This window comes from Fulmarus glacialis, unplaced genomic scaffold (assembly GCF_000690835.1).
Source record: "Fulmarus glacialis isolate BGI_N327 unplaced genomic scaffold, ASM69083v1 scaffold5105, whole genome shotgun sequence".
Taxonomy (NCBI): domain Eukaryota; kingdom Metazoa; phylum Chordata; class Aves; order Procellariiformes; family Procellariidae; genus Fulmarus; species Fulmarus glacialis.
This window is the reverse complement of record NW_009214837.1, coordinates 44,554-63,329: the sequence shown is the minus strand read 5'-3', so window position 1 is coordinate 63,329 and position 18,776 is coordinate 44,554. Positions and strand designations below refer to the sequence as shown.

The 18,776-nt window shown below is 40.4% G+C and overlaps 1 protein-coding gene across 1 annotated transcript in view; it reads right to left on the bottom strand.

The window, feature by feature from the left end:
- The window catches only part of FAT3 (FAT atypical cadherin 3), a 93,324-nt gene that overhangs the window by 71,144 nt on the left and 3,404 nt on the right, over nucleotides 1-18,776 (bottom strand). Inside the window, exon 2 of the mRNA XM_009578706.1 lies at nucleotides 1,038-1,099. Within this exon, the coding sequence (XP_009577001.1) occupies nucleotides 1,038-1,099 (62 nt within the window). The remainder of the gene's footprint in view (nucleotides 1-1,037; nucleotides 1,100-18,776) is intronic.

Genomic DNA, 18,776 nt, shown 5'->3' with positions numbered 1-18,776 from the left:
ATTCTCTCCCCCATCCCACTGGGGGCAAAGTAAGCGAGTGGCTGGGTGGTGCTTAGTCGCCGGCTAGGGTTAAACCACGACAGATTTCTAACAAACAAAAATATGCAAAAGTGTATTTTACTACATTTTGCTGCCAGATAGTGATTGCATTGGGAACTATTTTGTCCAGATGTTTTTTAACTTGTATGGATTTGAAGAGAATTTCCTAAAATACATAGTAGGAATGATTGATTATGTGGGACAATATGGTTCTTTTTTACTTGTACCAACGCAAATCAAGAATTCCTTATTTCACAAATACACAAGAGAACAGAGTCAAGGACCTTCTACCCAAAGGAAAAAAAACACAGCATGGTGTAAAGCAATGTGAAACAAAACACATGTGGTAAAACCAGTAGTTTACAAATATATCACTCCATATCCAACATATGTGAGCTACTTACAAAGAGAAACATTCATCTAAGGGCCAAGGGAATGGTTTAGACACTCTTTTTAGAGGGCAATTTTTAACTTGAAAATTGTTGATGATAGTCCCAATAAGTGAAAGCTAAGAAATTATTCATTGATTCTGATGATGCAGTGAATGTGAACAAGGTCAAAGTTTGCTTTCATCCAAAAGAATAGTTTGTATGTTAGATCTGAGATGCAAGACTTTAAACATGTTTAACCTGAGACACTGAATTCATTGGCAGGGTTGGGATGATTCCACCCTGGAAAAAATTTAAAAAAAAAAAAAAAAATTTCTCTGGATATTCTAACTTCTGTCACAAATAAAATTTAAGGGCTACAATAAAAGATTTAACTGAAGCAGATTAGAGGTGGAAAACAAGTGTTGTACGTATTTGTTCAATTTTTTACTGTGCTTGTGAATTGCAAAATGTATTATTTGTTCTGTATAATCAGGCAATTCCCAGCTTTGTGCACGTCTGTCATACATAGAGAGAAGGGAGAATACCACTCTCCTGGAACAGGAAGAAGTGATTTTAAACGACAAAAATCAGTTAACCTTTTAACATGTATTTTCCACTTAATCTTACCTCCAAAAAATGCTCTGCTTGCTGTTCCCGATCCAGTTTTCTTGACGTTGTTGTAATCAGACCTGTGAAAAAAGGATGATATTTGATTGTCAATACCCATTGAAAAGTATATGTCTCTATTGACCAGAAGAAATAAATTCATTTTTCAAACACTAAAAGGGAAAAAAGCTATTTGAAGCTATATCGGACACAGATTTCTTGACATCTGTCAAGCATTTTCTTTCTCAGTGCAGCCATTATGACTTTCTGACTAACAATGAATCTTTAAAGAAAAACGCTGTGAGAAAAGTAACTGAAAAACAGTTAGCTGTGTATCTACAGTTAACATGCTACATTTATTACAGAGAAAAAAAAAACTTACGAAAGAATCACTATTCGTCTTATGATTAAGTGCTTCAATGAATCATTTGCATTTGACTGAAATCCTTCCGTAAAAAACCTCATTAAAGATTTCAGAGTTCTCAAACAATTAATGGGATAGGATGCTGATTACTTCCATGCCAAGAATACTTGACAAAGAAGGTTATTTCTGTAATAACTTCTTGTATACATAATGATTTCCAAATGTAATCATTCTAATGCATTAAAGGTTTTGTACTACAATTTCATCAATTTGTTCCATGCTCAAACTGAGTCTTTAAAATAAAGTATCCTTTTATGTAAGGATGATAAAGTTATCTTTTTTTTTAAAGCAATGTACTTTCAGAAATGATTAACCTCTTGTGAAATTTATACCAAGGAAATAAAACGAAACACTTCCAAAGTTCCCTCAAAAAAAGCGATGCATATCTTCTATGAACATAGCTTAGTTTTTTATTTTGTTCTCACCAGAGATTTAAAGAGCAGATTTGAGTTTTCCCTCATACAAAACATTTCTTTGGATAGGAAAATGCATCATGTGCTTGTTTTGTGATGGATTCTGACGAGCGTAAAGGGACCAACTTTTCCTAGAGATAAAGCTGTTTTTGGAGACAATGCCAGTGGACAAAGTCGTTCTCAGGAATTCCTCATCTCTAAGATTACCAAGGAAGACAAGAAAATAAATACTCCCTGGATTACCTATTATTTGTTTAATCAGACCAGCCAAACATCTAAACACAAATCCATGATGACGATAAATTCTTCAAAAAAAACATCAGCAATATCTTACATTGACATAACACCTCTAGTCCCAGAAGGCTTCTACAGCTACAGCTCCTCATACACTGTCGCCTTCTCCTTGGAGGAATCACTTTGTCTATTTTGGTGAGGAGGGGGGTAATATTACTTGAAGTAATGGGATGAAATGAACAAAGGAAAGTCCATTCTGCTTCCAATATTTCAGACTCATTACAAGATCTATTAGACCACAGAAGCGACACCCAAAGGGAGGTCACAGAAACCAGAGTGGATCATTATAATTACATGGAAGAACCTGGTGCTGGCAAAAGGCTGAAAAACCGAAACAACCGGTATTGCCTGCATCGAGCAATTTTAAGTATTCAAAACAGTTACACCATATGCGAGAAATCTACTTACTGCATGAGTTTGAACAGACATGACAGCACGGATGACAAATTGGTGTCATTCACACAAGATCCCGCCATGTTTAGAGCGAATGCAAAGATGAAGGGAAGAAGTTCCTAATTATGAAAGAAGTTCAGTCCCAATAAATTGATGAAGTAAAAATTTCAAATTTGAAATATCCCTGTCCATCACATGCATGGTCACCTCGGATATTTATCAAGCACAACCTAACCATGGTAAGGAATATGATCATTTTTATATTACCTTCCACTTTCTTCCTTCCTAATGTGCCACTATGAACTCCGCCTACTTTCTTCTTAAACAAGAAATGTCTAGCTGTAAATTATAGAAGGTCTCTGTCCTCATCACCTTCTTCAGACGAATTCACATTCCTTTTGAAGACCGAGAGCTAACATCTGAAACTGAATATTGCTAACTGTCAGAATGAATAGTACTTGCCTTTCATCGGTAAAACTAAACCAACTACTACTACTACTACTGCTCCTCCTCACAAAACTACTGTTACCACTAAAGGGGTTTTTTTGTTTTCCTTTTTTCAATGTAGAGCCTTTTGGACTTCAATAACGGTCAGAATGCCTTCAGACCTGAATTTCCTTCTAAAAGAAGTATGAACATATGACAAGTCTCTACGACAGAACTGCCTATATTTTAAAAGTAGCAGATCTTAACAGATTTAGCACCCAGACTTAACAGCCGGTCCTAAAGGGCAGGTAACAAGACCATCACCATCAGTTCTGCAGACCTGATCCTGAAGTATGGTGCTAGCACGACTAGTTGTTTTTGCTTTAAAGACAGCTCTACATTCAACTGCCAGCCTGGGCAGTTTCATTCGGTTGTCACAATACTCTATAGAGATAAGTGGTCATTTGCGTGTGCGGTCGTGGAGCCTCTAGTTTCCATTCCTCTTCTCTGAGGAACTCTCCCATCTGACACTCATGGTGGCCCCATTGCAGTCTCCTGGCTGCTCCCTTCCACATACATTCCTGAAGTCACAGATAGATCACACTACACAACACTACTGTTTAAAATATGACTATACATAAAATCATATCTCAACTACTTGATGTTAATATTTATTTAATTATGGTCACGTAATAGCATGGGTGTGAATCTGGTCCTTTCAGATTATAAAACTGTATTTCAAGGAATTCTTGAAATAAGAAATAAGACCAATCATCAAAACTGAAAAAAGGAAATATATTTCAGTTATGTCTAAGACTAGGCACAGCTTTACTACTCCAGTATCAAAGAAATTAATTTCATGGGTTTTATGAAAACCTTGCTGTGTCCCTCCCTCCTGTATTCCATACTCCATGCCATAGATACATAATAATAGTAATATTTAGCAGGATGTAGAACTTTATTTTTGAGATACAGGGGCAACTGAGAGAAACTTGGCTTTGCACAAGAGAATATATCCCAGTTTTAGTTTTTCTCTAACTGTATTAAATCGTCACACTCTGTTACGGTCTAAAGGTATTATCTAAAGAACATAACTCACAGAGAAAAATAAACCCAAAGAAATTATGTTAGGCTGCACTGCTGGTTACGATATAATATCACAAGGGGACAATGACAAAAAATGACCCTTTCTTTTTTCCCATCTTCAATATGTGCCGTAGCTCTTCTAGACACAGCCATCTGGACAACTGTCCAAAGCCAGCTGGGAAATATATCAAGCATTTCTCACAAAATAGTCAAAAACACTAACAAGCTTCAAAAGTCGTAGCACACCTCTCAGATGGTTTCTCTCAAATTTCCAGGGAAACATCATGGTCCTCCTAAGGGCAGGAGATATTTATAACTGTGACGATTCTTTAAGAACAGCCATGAAAGTGAAGAGGAAAACTGGATCGGATAGAAAAGTTATTTACAATAAAACCATCAGCTCACAAACAAGGTTATACGATTCTGTTCCCAGCATTTCATACTTTTCTTTGACTTTCTGAGTTAAAACATCTTTGTGCATCCTGGCGCATCTGTTCCTCAGGCCATTTAAATGAACTGTTTTGTGAAACTCCAAAACATTGCTTGGCCTAATATTTCAGCTTGGAGATAACCGTATGTTCTTATATAACTTGCTTTTCTACAATACCTGTTACTTTTGCTATTGGAGTACTTTTCCCACCCTAATAAATGAACAATTACTGCTATCCTCCCGTTACAGAGTTTGGAAATGCTGGAAGGTGAATAAGCTCACCCCGCACAACATGTCCCATTATGCTGCAGGACACAGTGACAAGTCCCAGCCGACACCGACTGGGGAACATCCTTCCAACACCTCACTGTACACTAGATAGGATCATCATCCTCTCCTGCACCATTCCCCTATAAAAGGCAACTCAGCACGTGGAAGGAGAAGAAATAGCAGTGTCCTTCACCCCATCACCTTATAATCCGGATGGGAGAACCAGAGATTTGGGGCAACATGGCAGACTTGCCTTACAGCTTAGATGCAGCCATAGTGACACAGAAGAAAGAACAGGACCAAGACTAAGAAATCCTGACACTTTAACCAATACATCAGCCTATACGATCTTCAGCCAATGCATCGTCTTGGAAAGAAATCACCAGTTATTAGGGCTCAGACGTGTGATCAAGACATTTGAGCAACAATTAGCACTGATGCTTGGGATAATGTTTTTAGCACATCGCAGATGCAAAGTGAAAAAAAGAAAAAAGTTCAGTGAAAGAGATCAAAACCCATATGAGTTACTCCTCATTTGCAATGAATGAAGCATGCAGTTCCTAGAGCGCAAATGAGGAAACGTAACTTCTTAGCAAACGGTAACTTGATCATAGGTCTGATGTCTTAGAATTAGTACCAGGTATGTGTGTGGATGCATGTGTGTGTGTGTCTCTGTGTGTGTGTGTGTATAGATGATTGAAGATGACATAAAATCAGGAATAGTTATGAATTCAACAGTACGACTACACTTTATAATCATTTTTTGTAAAAAAATGCATCTTTATTAATAATAAAGCCAGCAAACATGAAAGAGACAGCAGCAGCTTGTTGGTTCTATTGTGTCAGCTAAGGTATGCTTTGTTATTCAAAAGTGGTATAATGTTCTCTCTCAAACGGAGTCTTTTGTGATATATTGTACTTTTTGAATAGTAGTTCTGCTTGGATGCTTAAACATGTGGCTATGCTAATGTCTATATCTGAGGAATACCCGAAAGTACACATCGCTCTCTGATGATATGCAGGTAATAGGTTCAATCTAGCGCAATTCCACTGCAATCAAAGAAGCTCTGTAAATTTATGCTAGTTAAGAATCTTTCTCAAATGAATGTAATCTTTGCATTTTTATTTTTAGTCAAGAATACATGAAAAAGCACAGAAGATTATTAACTTATTTAACATAAACATAAGGCAAACAAATTTATATTCAAATGCAATTTGAAGCCAGTATCTTTCATTTCAAAAACTTCAGTGACTGTATTTCCATTTGCACATCCAAATTATTCCTTCCTCAGGAGGTTGTGATACTGCCATGTAATCCTACCAGAGCTCCAAAATTTAATTTGAATTCTGACATTTTTGCCAATCTTTATCAAAGTTTGTTTTGTACACTACTGGAAATATAAATATATTTTATAGGATGCCCTAAAGCCAACAGAGATACTTATGTTTATGGTTATTTTTATTATTAACTTGACAAGAGATGTGGGATAATATGCAAGCAAGGTGAGAATCTTGAGAAATGCAGACAGAGTAAAAGCAAATAGCGACTTCTCAAATCTTCGGCGAATTTGATGCTGATCAAAGTGAAGGCGACAACCGAAGATGGGGAAAATAACACCAAAACTGCACTAGCCCACATTGTCATCTGAGAATTATGTATTTATTTGACAACACTGTTTTATAAATTCCATAAATTATCAACTAGTCAGCCAGAATAGACTATGCACATAAGCCTTAATTTATACACTGGAAAAGGTAAGTGTTTCTTTGTTTTCTTAACACTTTCTGTTCTGGAAAACTCAAGGCATTCACTACCTCTGTTCCTGCAGCCAGAAAGGGTGATGGCACCTGGACAAACGTGAACCTGCCTGCTAACTCTGCCTTCGGTGCTTTCATTAGAGCGGCCAATTGCCAATTAGGATTTTCCAACTGAATAATCCACGCTCTGCCTTCAGTTAGCTCTCTTGTTTCACAGAAGGGTCCTCATACAAATAAAACCTCCGCGTGTCTGTGTGTGCTTAAGCTGACAGACCATGCTATACAAATACGTACATACATACTGTGTATAGTCAAATATTTGAGTATGTATATGTATGTGTGTGACATTTTACATATACCCAATGAGGTGAATGTTAAAAGTTATCCTAAAGTATACATATTTACAGAGGTATATTTAGCTCTGAGGTTTACCAATGTTCATTCTTTCAATATACATGCATTATCTGAAATATTTGTATTAGAAACAGGTTAATTCATGGACTTTGAGAGCCACAGAAGAAAAATTCACCAAGGGCTGTTAAATGCAAAGGCTATGGCAGAGGAAATTTCTGGATAGCTTGAACAATAGTACACAGAGGGAAACATTGCTGTGGGTTTGCTTCTTCTGATGCTTATTCTCTATGGATCCAGATCAGCCCACGGCTGTAGGTGTGAGAGTGAACTAAACTGACCTTTGGCTTAGAGAAATTCATATATTTTTCAATTCTATGGCACTTAGGGACCAAAAATCAGTTTGCCACAGGCTATTTTCTAACACAGATTGAATTTCCCTAATATAGCTATGAAGCCAAGGACAGTTCACTAGCCTTCTCCTTATAAAATTAAATTATTTTCCGTCAACCTGTGGACGGATAAACTTACCTGAGGTGTTTCCTGAAGTACTGCTTAAAAGATTACAGAATCTGGTATGAAGAGACAGCATATTTTACTGCTGTCTCTGGAAGTGTTGCAAATTTTATGGTATAAAGAATAAATTTTTTAAAAAAGAAATTTTAAAGAACTCTCTTATTAATTTCTTATTTCCAAACTCTGTTTAGATGAAATATGAAAAGATTATAGGACAGGTAACAAGCAGGCTAAAGTAAAAGAAGCCCAATACGTTCCTCTGTTTTAAGCCAAAGGCTGACTGTCTTCATAGGGATAGGAGGTGAGTAGGAATGCAACGTCTTCCCCTTCCCTGGCAAAAGACTAACAGGATACAATTTACTGCATGTTTTACTGTCCATTATTAAATTATCTTTTTTTTTCCTGCTATGTATATTCACGAAAACCATTTCATTAAAAAAATACAAGTGTGGGATGGGTTAGATGTATGGCTAGGGACTTCAGGTTATTACCTGAAGGGGTTGATTGAAACCTCAGAATATACTGCCTGGCTGCAAGTCATAGCAGTACATGCTTTACACCCTCTCCACTCGCAGTGTTAGGGACAGCCAGGCAGCACAGGACCATATATGTCAGGGCTTATACATCACACCCACACAGAGATGGTCTGGATGGATTAGCCGAGGTCTCATCTCAAAGCTTTCTAGTCCCTCTAGTCCCTGGTTGCTGGGGGAAACTTTCTCCTCATTAAGATACTGATCCTCATCTTCAAAGAAAACAATTTTGAAATGGAAACAAGAATAAAAAATTAGAGAGCCTTCTCCGCAGGGTTACCGTGCCCCGCGAGACGCTCTGAACATCCTGCAACACTGATGCTATCTTGACACAGTCCAAAGCAGATGCGGTTCCCAATCTGTCTTTCTCAAATACTGTAAGGAGCAAGGGTACAAAAAGAAAACCACATGAAGATATCAAAGGAAACATTCTGTAGAGTTACCCTTGAAAGCTCTGCTCGGGGAGAAAAATGCCTTGGGATTGTTTGCTGAAAATATGGGCCTTTTAACCCAGCAAGTTAAACAGACAAAAGGAATAAGTAAAACAAACACTGCTTTTCCAAAAATGTTCCATAAATTCAGTGACTGGTTATACTCACTGCTCTTTCACCAGAGCCCCTAAGCTGAATTTCCAGAAATTCATACAGGAATGTATGGGTTTACTGATGAGTCTACTAGAAATCTCAACTATTTATTAACAGCACACACAAAGGTATGAACACAGCCTTTCCGTACATATACTGAACACAGAAAAGAGTATACAGCTGTTCAGAAATAAAGCCATCACTTGTCAATTGTCCCGCTACTCTTTGAAAGTAAATTTAGGATTTCAGATGGAAAAAAAAAGGGCAGCCACAATAAATAGCATTAGGATTTTCCACCATATATTCAGGAAAGTAAAACTATCGCGTATTCCTACCCACTGAAATGTCAAAATGAATAGCAATAACCAGGGTAGTTTTATTACCCACCGGCAGTGAGAGGCATTGTAAACACTCTAACAGCACATTCATCTCCTGCAATAAATTAGGGATCGACAAAATGAAATTGAATTTCAAAGAGAAATGATAGAAAACGATGTACATTTTACTTGGAGATGTAAACAAACATATCATTTTATATAATTACACATGTAAACCTCTAATTTAGAAAGACCGTATTCTGATCTAAATGAATGATACTTCACTGAACAAGAAAAAGAACCCACCAGGCGAGCCAGTGCAATTACGTGGAGGACGGCTGCCTTATTGTTTTTCCTGAGGTGACAATGAGAGTGAAACGACCTCTTTGAAACAAGCTAGGTATAAAAAATGATTGCTTTTAAAAACAGTTACATTTTCTAATGTGCGGTTATGTCTGGGGAAAAAAAAAAAAGCAGCTAAAGCAAAACCTTTTTATTCCTCTTTGGTTGTCCCTTCTGTCTCTCGTTAGAGTTCCCTCAGCTTATTGCTGAAAATATCAAAACTCTGCACAAAATGCACAGCAAACATTTACTTCAATGAAGAATTTGGATTATGCTTTCCTTTAAAGGCAGAATATGGCTTTTTTTGTTCTTAGAATCTGTTTAAAATGACAATATGGTGTGCCAGTCTGTTCAGCCTGGTGGAACAGGGGACTCGGAGGGACTCCCTTTCATCCCTTCAAAACTCAGCCAGAGCAGTCCTCAGCAACTGCAGGCAAATTCAGCACCCTCCTAAATATTTACCTCCATTTTAAAAGCGGCCAGGTTTACTGTTCCCCGTATTCCTCCTGGAAGGCTGTTTGGGAACATGCCGCATGGTTGAAAGCCTCTGGTTTCTAGACAGACTGCGTTGACGAGCAATTTGCACCTTCATTTTGGTCAACTAAACAAGCCAAGCTCCTCTGGCTTCCTCTCACCTCGCACTGCAGTTCCGGCCCCATCCCTCCTGAGCCTGATGGATGGAGGGTGAACGCTGCGCTCCAGATAACGTCTACACAGCCTAACTACTGCATCCAGTGGATGCACGTCTAGCAAAGAGCGACAATCTTGTTATTAGTCCCCAAAATGCACCGTTTTGTTACTAATGAATGTCTACTCTTTGAACCCTCAGGATCCTTTATTTCTTCTTTTTTTCCCCAACTCCCCCGGTTTAGATGATGCCTGCTAACTCTGGATCAGAGCAAACTCCCACTTTTGAAGCCAGCATCATTGAAGAAACCACCAGACAAGATAATTTGTCTAGCCAGTACTTGAAATAATCTGTTAATGTGTGCCCTTCAGCATGTAAATTCCTCTTTCAAGACTTATCATTTTTATTTCTTCTTTAGCCAGACCCATATGCACATATGAATTTGACTATTAATCTCCATGTCCTCGTACCTCATAAATTCTGCGGTGCAACCACATCAACTGCATTAGTGAAGTCCATGTAGATGACACACAGAACATTTCTTAGAACATCATTTATCTTATCGGTGACATCAAGATAGGCTGATACGATTTACTTCTGGTAAAACCATGAGCACTTTAACCCCGTTTTCTATTTATTTCCATGTTTTTAATTATACTGTCTTTCAAAATATGTTTGAAAGCCTTGCAGATGACAGAGGTCAGACAAATAGTTCTGTGACTGCAAGGCTTATTTCTTCACCCTCTCTTCCTGCTCTTTACCACTGACATTTTATTTGTTATCTCCCAATTGTATGGTTCAAATCCCAGATTTGATAATACCCCTCAATAGTTACTTGCTACAGGAGTTCAATTTAAGGTCCAGTTCTTTCACATTTCTGGAGTGCAGATCATCATAGTCATTCTTACTTGCTAAGAGAGTGATGGCAGTGAACTGGGTTTGGCCAGGAAGAAGCCAAACCCCGAAAAGCTCTGGACAGCAGGACACAGTTTGAAAACCCGCCTGTGTCAAACCACAGTCACCACCTGATTGTGGTTGCTTTGGACCATAAATAACCTCAGGCATCTCAGCGAAGCGCCTGAACTCAGGTGGGACGAAGCTAGTGCTCTTACTGCAACCCCAAAAAGCCTCCCCTCAAAAACAATCCCTTAGGGACAGGGCAGTGGAGCCACCATCAAACACACAGAGTCTGCAATCCACAGCTGCAATTTTTAAATGAAAAGACTGATAATACTCAAAGTGCCCAAATTGCTCTGGTTCCTCCAGAACAACTGATGGGCAATTTCTCCGCAGTGTCACTGTAGCCTCAGTCACCTCTTAGGGCTGCGATGCTCTGAAACAACTGAGCAAATGCCCTTGAGGGACTGTCATGCAGGGGCTTAGCTCCCCTAAAACACTTCACACGGAAGTTCACAGTTTGTGGGATAAGAAGATTTTCAAGTTCAAATCCTTTATTTAGGCTTAAATGAATACATAAGAATAGAAATAGCATTCGTACCTTCTTTTGTTTTCTTCCCTTAAAAAATGCAGTGCTGCTTAAAAAACTAATTGCTAATACGATGCCTCAGCACAGATTTTAACATCCCCCTGCATCGCTTTCATTTTCAGGCAGAAATTACAGAATTCTATTTGGGTTATAATTAGCATATAATTATTACTGGCAGGAATAGCTATAAATATATATAACTGGTGGCTAGCTTAGTAACCAGCACACATAATCATTATACAATTTTCTTTAATTTTTTTTGTGCACAAAGGCCTCATAATTCTGCAAAAGCGACAACTGAGCCTAACTAGACTCTGGTTATAATTTATGCTAATTAATTTCACTGTTTGCAAGAAAGAAGACTTATATAACATCCGCGGCGGGGGTACGTGGTGCCACTTTCAGTGGAAAGGGGCTATGCAAATACTCTGCACCTTGGGCTGAATACATCATGAATTATTGTTCGATCCCTTTCTCTGGCGTATCATGATGTCATAACAAAGGAAGGAAAAAAAAAATAATAAAAAAGTCTCCAAGGTACACTTTTGTATAACATATGCATAGGTCACAGCATGATGAAGTCGTGGTATTTTCCTTTCTCAGTTGTGGAGGAGGTGTGGAGGTGCGCAGGGCACAACTGTCAGTTTTTCCTCCTAATCTAGACACCCTCATTACCTTTCAAGGAGAAGTGATTTTGCATTTTTCCATACCTACCCTCAACAGAGTGCTGTTCTTGACAACAGGAAAACAACCCTGCTTTTCTCCCAACTGTGCTCAAAAGAAAGGCGTTGATCCCTCATTACCAGCAACTGTCTCCAGCTCAGCAAAGCCACAGCGCTGGCAGAGCAACGCCTTGTGCTAACTGCACATTCCCCAGGTCAAGTCAGTCTCATCTTCATCTCTAATAAAAAAATGATTCATCGACAAGGTGACCTTCCTGATCCAGAGGCAGAATGCAGAGCTGCGGAAAGGAGCCTCATAGAAAAGATATATGGCCTTGTTTCACGACATGCAACTCACAGATAGACCTCAGCACTGTCAAGATCCGCTGCCCTTCCCAAGGTGGTCTCCTGCCTAAGAAACCATACTGAGACACCTCTGCTTGGTTTCCAGCTCACCCTCTATCTTGGTCTGTAACCTTACATGAGACCTTTTATGTCTCCATGCTTCATTTTCCCCTGCCATAAAACCGGGATAATTGATATCTTCCTTTGTAAAGTGCCTTGTGATCTATAAAGGAAAAAATGACTTGTGTAAGAGTAAGGTATTAGTAACTAACAATCTCATAAAGCTCAGCCATAACAGCATAAGCATTTTCCAAAATTTATTGTTAAGTAAGTAAAGAAAATCACTTCTTTAAAGACTGAAATGAATTCCTTTGCTTTCTAGGGTTTTCAGCTTTCTTTTTTTTTTTCACTTCTTCATGCAGGGATTTATTTAAATTGTTATCAATGGGTAAAATACGGTATTAGCTCTGACCCCCCACTTCAGTGGCTCAGCACATAACAAATAGCAAAAATGCACAGTAGAACTAGAACATGAACAGTACCTGCTTTTCTCTGCAAAGCCAGTCCAATACCTCAGCCTTGCCAACAGCTGTCAGAGCAGAGAAGCAACAGAGCGGGTCCTGGGTACCAATAAATCTTCGGCCGAGGAAGAGGAGCAGAATTAGTTATTTGCAAGGAGTGCTATCTTGCTTTGACACCAAGTGAGAGGTGGGATCCTCAGGCTGAGCTCTCTCCTCGTGCACAGGCAGGTGGAGCGGAGGGAGGGCAAGCAGACCCCATGTTCAGTTGCTCAGTCAGGGGTCTCAGGAGCACCCCAAGGACCATCCCTGCTGGCTGCTTTTGAACAATGGCACCGATTTCTTTATAACTCCGAGAGTGACTGGGGAAGAACCTGAAGGGACTGGCATGAGAGTATAGAGGAGACGGAGGAATGAGGAGATGTACACTGGAGGAGGATGTGAACGTGCATCAATCCCGGCAGAGGATAAGAGGAGACTGAAAGCAGCGCATGTGTTAAGCAAATCTTTGCCACCGATGGGGTTGATGATAGAGGAGCAAGGGCCAGCCATCACATAATGAATGAGGATGGAGACCTGCTACTACAAGGACTGCTTTTGGGACAGAAGATTCAGGAGCATCCAGAGGCTGTGGCAAGCTGCTGCTGGAGGTGCTGGAGCTGTAAGGACGAACACCACCACTTGCTTTTTATTGTCTCCTGCCTGAAGCCCAGCCCTGCTGTTTTGATCCATCACTGCTGATACACTCCCTCTCCTGTTTCACCTTCTTTCTGCTTTCTACCTTCTCCTTTCAACTCTTGGTTAGTGCATAGGTCCTCATATCCTACTTCTTCATCCTCTGAAGGCCCCAGATAATGATGTTCACCTACCTGAAAGAGGGATGTGTGTGACTTGATCCAGGCCTCACCTGTGCTTCTCTTCTGGTCACACAAATGGGGCTCTGAGGTCCTCCCAGACCTGCACAGCAGAACTGTGAGCCCAAGGAGCAACCGAATCTACTCCTCTATTCCTTCCTTAGCCCTTCCAATTGAGTAAATCAAGTCTCCTTCTTAGCTACCTCCCTCTTGTACATATCCCTATCAGAAATATTAAGATGGATATGGATGAAACAGGAATGGAAACGTATGTGTGTGAAAGTACCAGAAGAAACAACATTCAGGTTTAAAAGAATGGTCTATATTGATAAACCAAGGAGATGACTGACAGCAGTCAAACAGGTGAACTCTGGGGAATGTGCTGTTTACATCTGGGCAGAGGGCTCTGATAAGGTCCCTGCAATGATGACTTGTCAGCAGAAGACCTGTGGTCTGGTAACAAGAGGGCAACAAGGTTACAGCACGTGACATATACTATCATCCTAAGAGAAAGACAGATAGCCCTAAAGATATCCAAGATGAGGAGATGAAGAAGCAAGCAATGACTTACAGAGACATAAGCAAGCAAGATTCTGATGCAAAGATAACTGTTAATTCCTAAATGTTTTAAAATACCTGTCCAAAACTCAGTTCCTTCTCAGTCAAGAAGAATCTAAGAGATAGTGAGGACTTCAGTTTCCCACACAAGTCATCTTGGCCACAGCAGTTGGATACACATGCATTGGTGTGTAGGGTATGACAGTGTGAGCAGGTAAAACCAACTTACAGAGCAAATAAAATAAAATAAAATGCCCTTCTCCCTTCACAAGGTCTCACACTGAGTTTTGTTACACTTAACTGTGACGTTCTTATTTCAGTTTAGTTTTAATCTAAGCAACTTCTCAATAAAATGGATGCCACATATAACTATCCTGCTGACCACAAGCTGAGGAGAACCATGAGGATAATACACACAACCATTGTGAAACCTATTCTGTGCTAACCTATCATGACTCAAAAGCTGGTTGTTATTGCTCTACTGGATACAAAGGCTCTGAAGCAGTGTGGGATGCTTGGTGTGCTCATTTGCATCTCATTACCCAGCATGCTCTTCCTCCTCAGAGCTATTTTCATAGCGGCATTGTTGTCCAAGGCCTGGGAACAAGTGGAAAGATTTGGTGACTTTGGATGCATGCAGTTCTTTTCTACTTGCTTTGCGCCCCCTTTACAATGAAAGGCTTTGCAAAGTGGTGAAAATGAATCAATTTTCCATTTTTAAGGCTGTATGGGTGGGGTTTTTTTTCAGTAGTTTAAGCTATCAGGAGCAAATCTTGAATAACAAGTAAGATTACAGAAATGTGAGCCTAATGTTCCTCCCAACGAGGTGCTCAAGCATGACGGTTTTGATCGGAGAGTAAGAAATGAGATTTAACTTTCTTCTGATTTAAGTTTCGTTTGTACAAAGAACCTATTCCAGCAAAATGTGATTGCAAGCTCATTATTCAGTGAAGGGCAAATATCTTCAATCACAATCCAGTAAGATCAGCAGCTTTCTCTGTGTGTTACAAGCCTCAACGAAGAGAACTGAACATACTGGCTTCTGTCATTGTCTACATCTAAGACTGTGATGATTTCACCCTGTCCAATTCATTTCAAAAGCTGTAGCTTCCAATTAAAAGTATAAGTTGTCAGCCAGAATAAGTGTCTATCATTTGAGCCAGAGCAGTTTTGGTTTCTGGCAGTTTTACTGCATCAAAGGGTTGATTTACAGATCAGTTACAATTTTTTTATTCAGAACTAAAGGGAATAAAACCGCCTCAGACACAGGACTCAAACCAACAGTAAGTTACTTAAGTTTTCCATAGTTTTCGATATGTTTTAAAAGGAAATAAAACTTCATTCGTCAATGACTTTATAGTTTTCAACAGGCACTTAATAATAAAAAAAAAAATCCAGGAAAATCTAAGAACCTCAACATCATGTTCTTTAACAACATCTAGCACACAAAGATTACATTGTACTTCATAAATGTCAATGAATTCAGCACCAAAAGCCTGTGTGAGGTATGAGGTTAACTCCTCCACGGGTTAAACAGATTTCTCCCATTTCACAGATAGGGGATCTTAGCTATAAAAATAAAACTAGACTTTGAAGACTGGTGCAAACCATAGCAGCAGCACATTTAAAACTCTTATCTCTCAGGTTTGTATTTTAAGAATGTGAGCAATTTGGAGACTCCTTCTTGGGATAAAAAATGGGTAAATATGGGTAAAAGTCATGTACAAATACATGAAAGAAAGTCTCGGGGTAAGGAGAAACCACACGTTTCTGGGGTTTTAAGGCTAAGACTCAGCACCTCCTTAAAACATGCAGAGTGTTTGCTCCTTGGGCTTCACGTGGCCGGAGGATGAGTGGCATTTCACAGCAGGATCCTGTGAGGATGCTTTTAAGTGTTTATGGTGTATAATCCTTGATGAATCAATTAGGCATTCTCACTCACCCAAATTATTCATTTTACTAGCAGTATTGTTTTTACAGCAGTAGCACAGCCGTAGGTCTAGCAACTGGTCCTGTAGGATCCAAAAGGATCAGGTTATACCTGCTGTAAGTACCTGGGATGTGCCTGGTGAAAGTGAAACAACCCAGAGATAAAAGGCAAATGGATTAGGTATTTAAAATATTTTAAGATGGAGGAAATCACTGTCAGCTTCTTTAGAGCCCAAATCTACCCCAAGCGCACTGCACTAAGTTCGGAGCCAGTGTGTTGGGGTATCACGGAGATATGCAGGAACTGGGAGCAGAGACTGGAGACTGCTTGGCAGCTGGGACGGGGCTCTGTCGGAGCCACGTTAGGCACAGATCTAATGACATGAACAACAAGCCACAATTTCCAAAAAGGCCATGATATCTGGTAAGAGCAGCACAGAGTTGAGCGCACTGCTGGAGCACCTGGACAATCCCGGTAGCTACTGCGCAGAGTGGTGATGGTGGTGCAAAACCAGGGATGCACGAAGAGCTACAGCAGCCATTTCTCTTCCAGAGGCAATGCTTGTACGAGCAGGTAGAAATGAACCAAGGCGGCAACAGTAGCGCAAAGTAACAAAATAATGAACAATAGTTCATTAAAAAGTGAAATGAGCAACAGTTCATTAAAAGTTCACTAAGACACTCAATGCCTGAAAATTATTTTGCTTTGTCAGTCAAAGGAAGGAAGATAAAGAAGTAAGATCAAATGCACTTTCAATATATGGATTTTACCAAAAGTCAGTAAGTATTCCCCCAGCCACACCACCGAAACCCCTCTCAAAGCCAAGGGTTAGTGCAGTGGCACAGACCAGAATAGGACCCTGGTTAACCAGCGCAGGTAAGACTCCCTGTACTCACCTGCATCCTACCGGGCTGACAAACCCCTCTGTGCAGTCAAAGGAGAGAAGCAGGCACTTCTTAAGCATGATTTATATAGTTTATTTTGGATATCCAAGCTAAGAGGAGATAAAATGCAGTTTAGGGATGTCTCTCTCTCTCCAGTCACTATAAAGGCACTTTACAAAACTAGCTCAGGTGCAGATGACTACAGAGTTTGATAAGGGGAATCCCACCCTCTGTGTCCTAAGAGATAAAACCCAGCAGGCAGAAAAGGGAGGCAGGACAGGACTGTCTCTCACCCCAGGTCCTTCCCTTTTTGGGGCTGATAGCGTGGCCTTACAGCATAAATTAGAGCAGCCGCAGAAACTGTCTGGGAGCTGTGAAGCAGCTCTGAACCCCTTATTTTAAGCTACATCACTCTCTTTCCCATCATTGGTATTTCTCCGTGATCCTCTGCCGGCTGGCCCCTTTCCATGTCTGTGCGAGGAGGGACCTCTCCTGTCCTGCGGCTCAGATGGTTCCCTCATCTCTGGCCGCTGGAGTCCAAGGAGGGAGATAGCACCTGTGACCCCTATTTCTGCCGCTGAGATAAATTCAACTTTCCATTCAATTTTTATTTCTAGGTCAAGACAAGAATGATAGATTAAAACCAAAACCAGCCGAGCATTCAGTCTGGAAGCTGCTGCAGCGCTGCACTTCCAGCCTGCCGGACCCAGACAGCCTCTTGCCTCCAACTATGCCAGTTATTGATTTTTGTACCAAAACATTTACACTGGCACAACCCCCAGTGAGTGCCATTATATGGGTATAAAAGTGCTTTATACTAGCATAGATGATGAGATAAACAAGCTCATTTATACTGCTGTAACTGCATTCACTTCAGGGTATTTGTACTGCTTTAATGATACCAGTGTAGTTAAAGCAATACAACTTGTGTCTACAGACAAGACTTCAGCCTAATGGTAATGAACACAGGCATTTCCAGCCACCCTGAGCAGCTGAGGTTTATGGTAGAAATAGCAACTGACCCATAACAATTCGCAACAGCATCAGAAACCTCTATAAAACAGCTCCACCTTCAATTGCTTTTGCCACATTTGCAGGAAGGATGTTTATTACACCCCTTCTAGCAGGAGGCCCCAAAAGCTAAGAGTTGCTTGTGGCCACTTTTCTCTTGCATCTGGACAGCAAAACAAAAAAAAAATAATCAATTCAGCCACTGACATTTTGCTGTGAAAGAGCTAAGCCAGCACAAAAACGCTGATAAAAGTGGCGGTTAACCCTGCGCTACCCTTATTGTTCTTTATTCACCAGCACCGAGCGCTCGAGCAGCCCGTGGAGCGCGGGAGAAGGGGCTTTGCCATCTGTTGCCAGGGCTGACATCACCCCTGTTTGCTCAAGCATCGCTGCTGGGGGCTGCGCTTGCACCATTAATCAGCACTGGCCCTGGGCTGGCCCATTCAGCCGGGCCGCGGCTGTCAGCTCTCGAGCACCTCGCTGCAAAAGGGACCTGCCAAAATGCTTGGCCTCACTTGGAGAGAGGTTTGGATATTCATCAAGATTACTTTGGACAGAATATTTGTCTACTCGTCCCGGGAGAAATTGCACCCCGCACGTTAGGTAACTTGACAAAGGGATTAAAAACAACCCCAGAAACCCACCCCCCTCTCCCACAAGCACCCTCCATGCGTTAAACTTAACTCCAAAACACAGAAAACCAGATTGCGCTTGCCGCTGAGAATGGATTTGCCAAGAGGCTGCTGA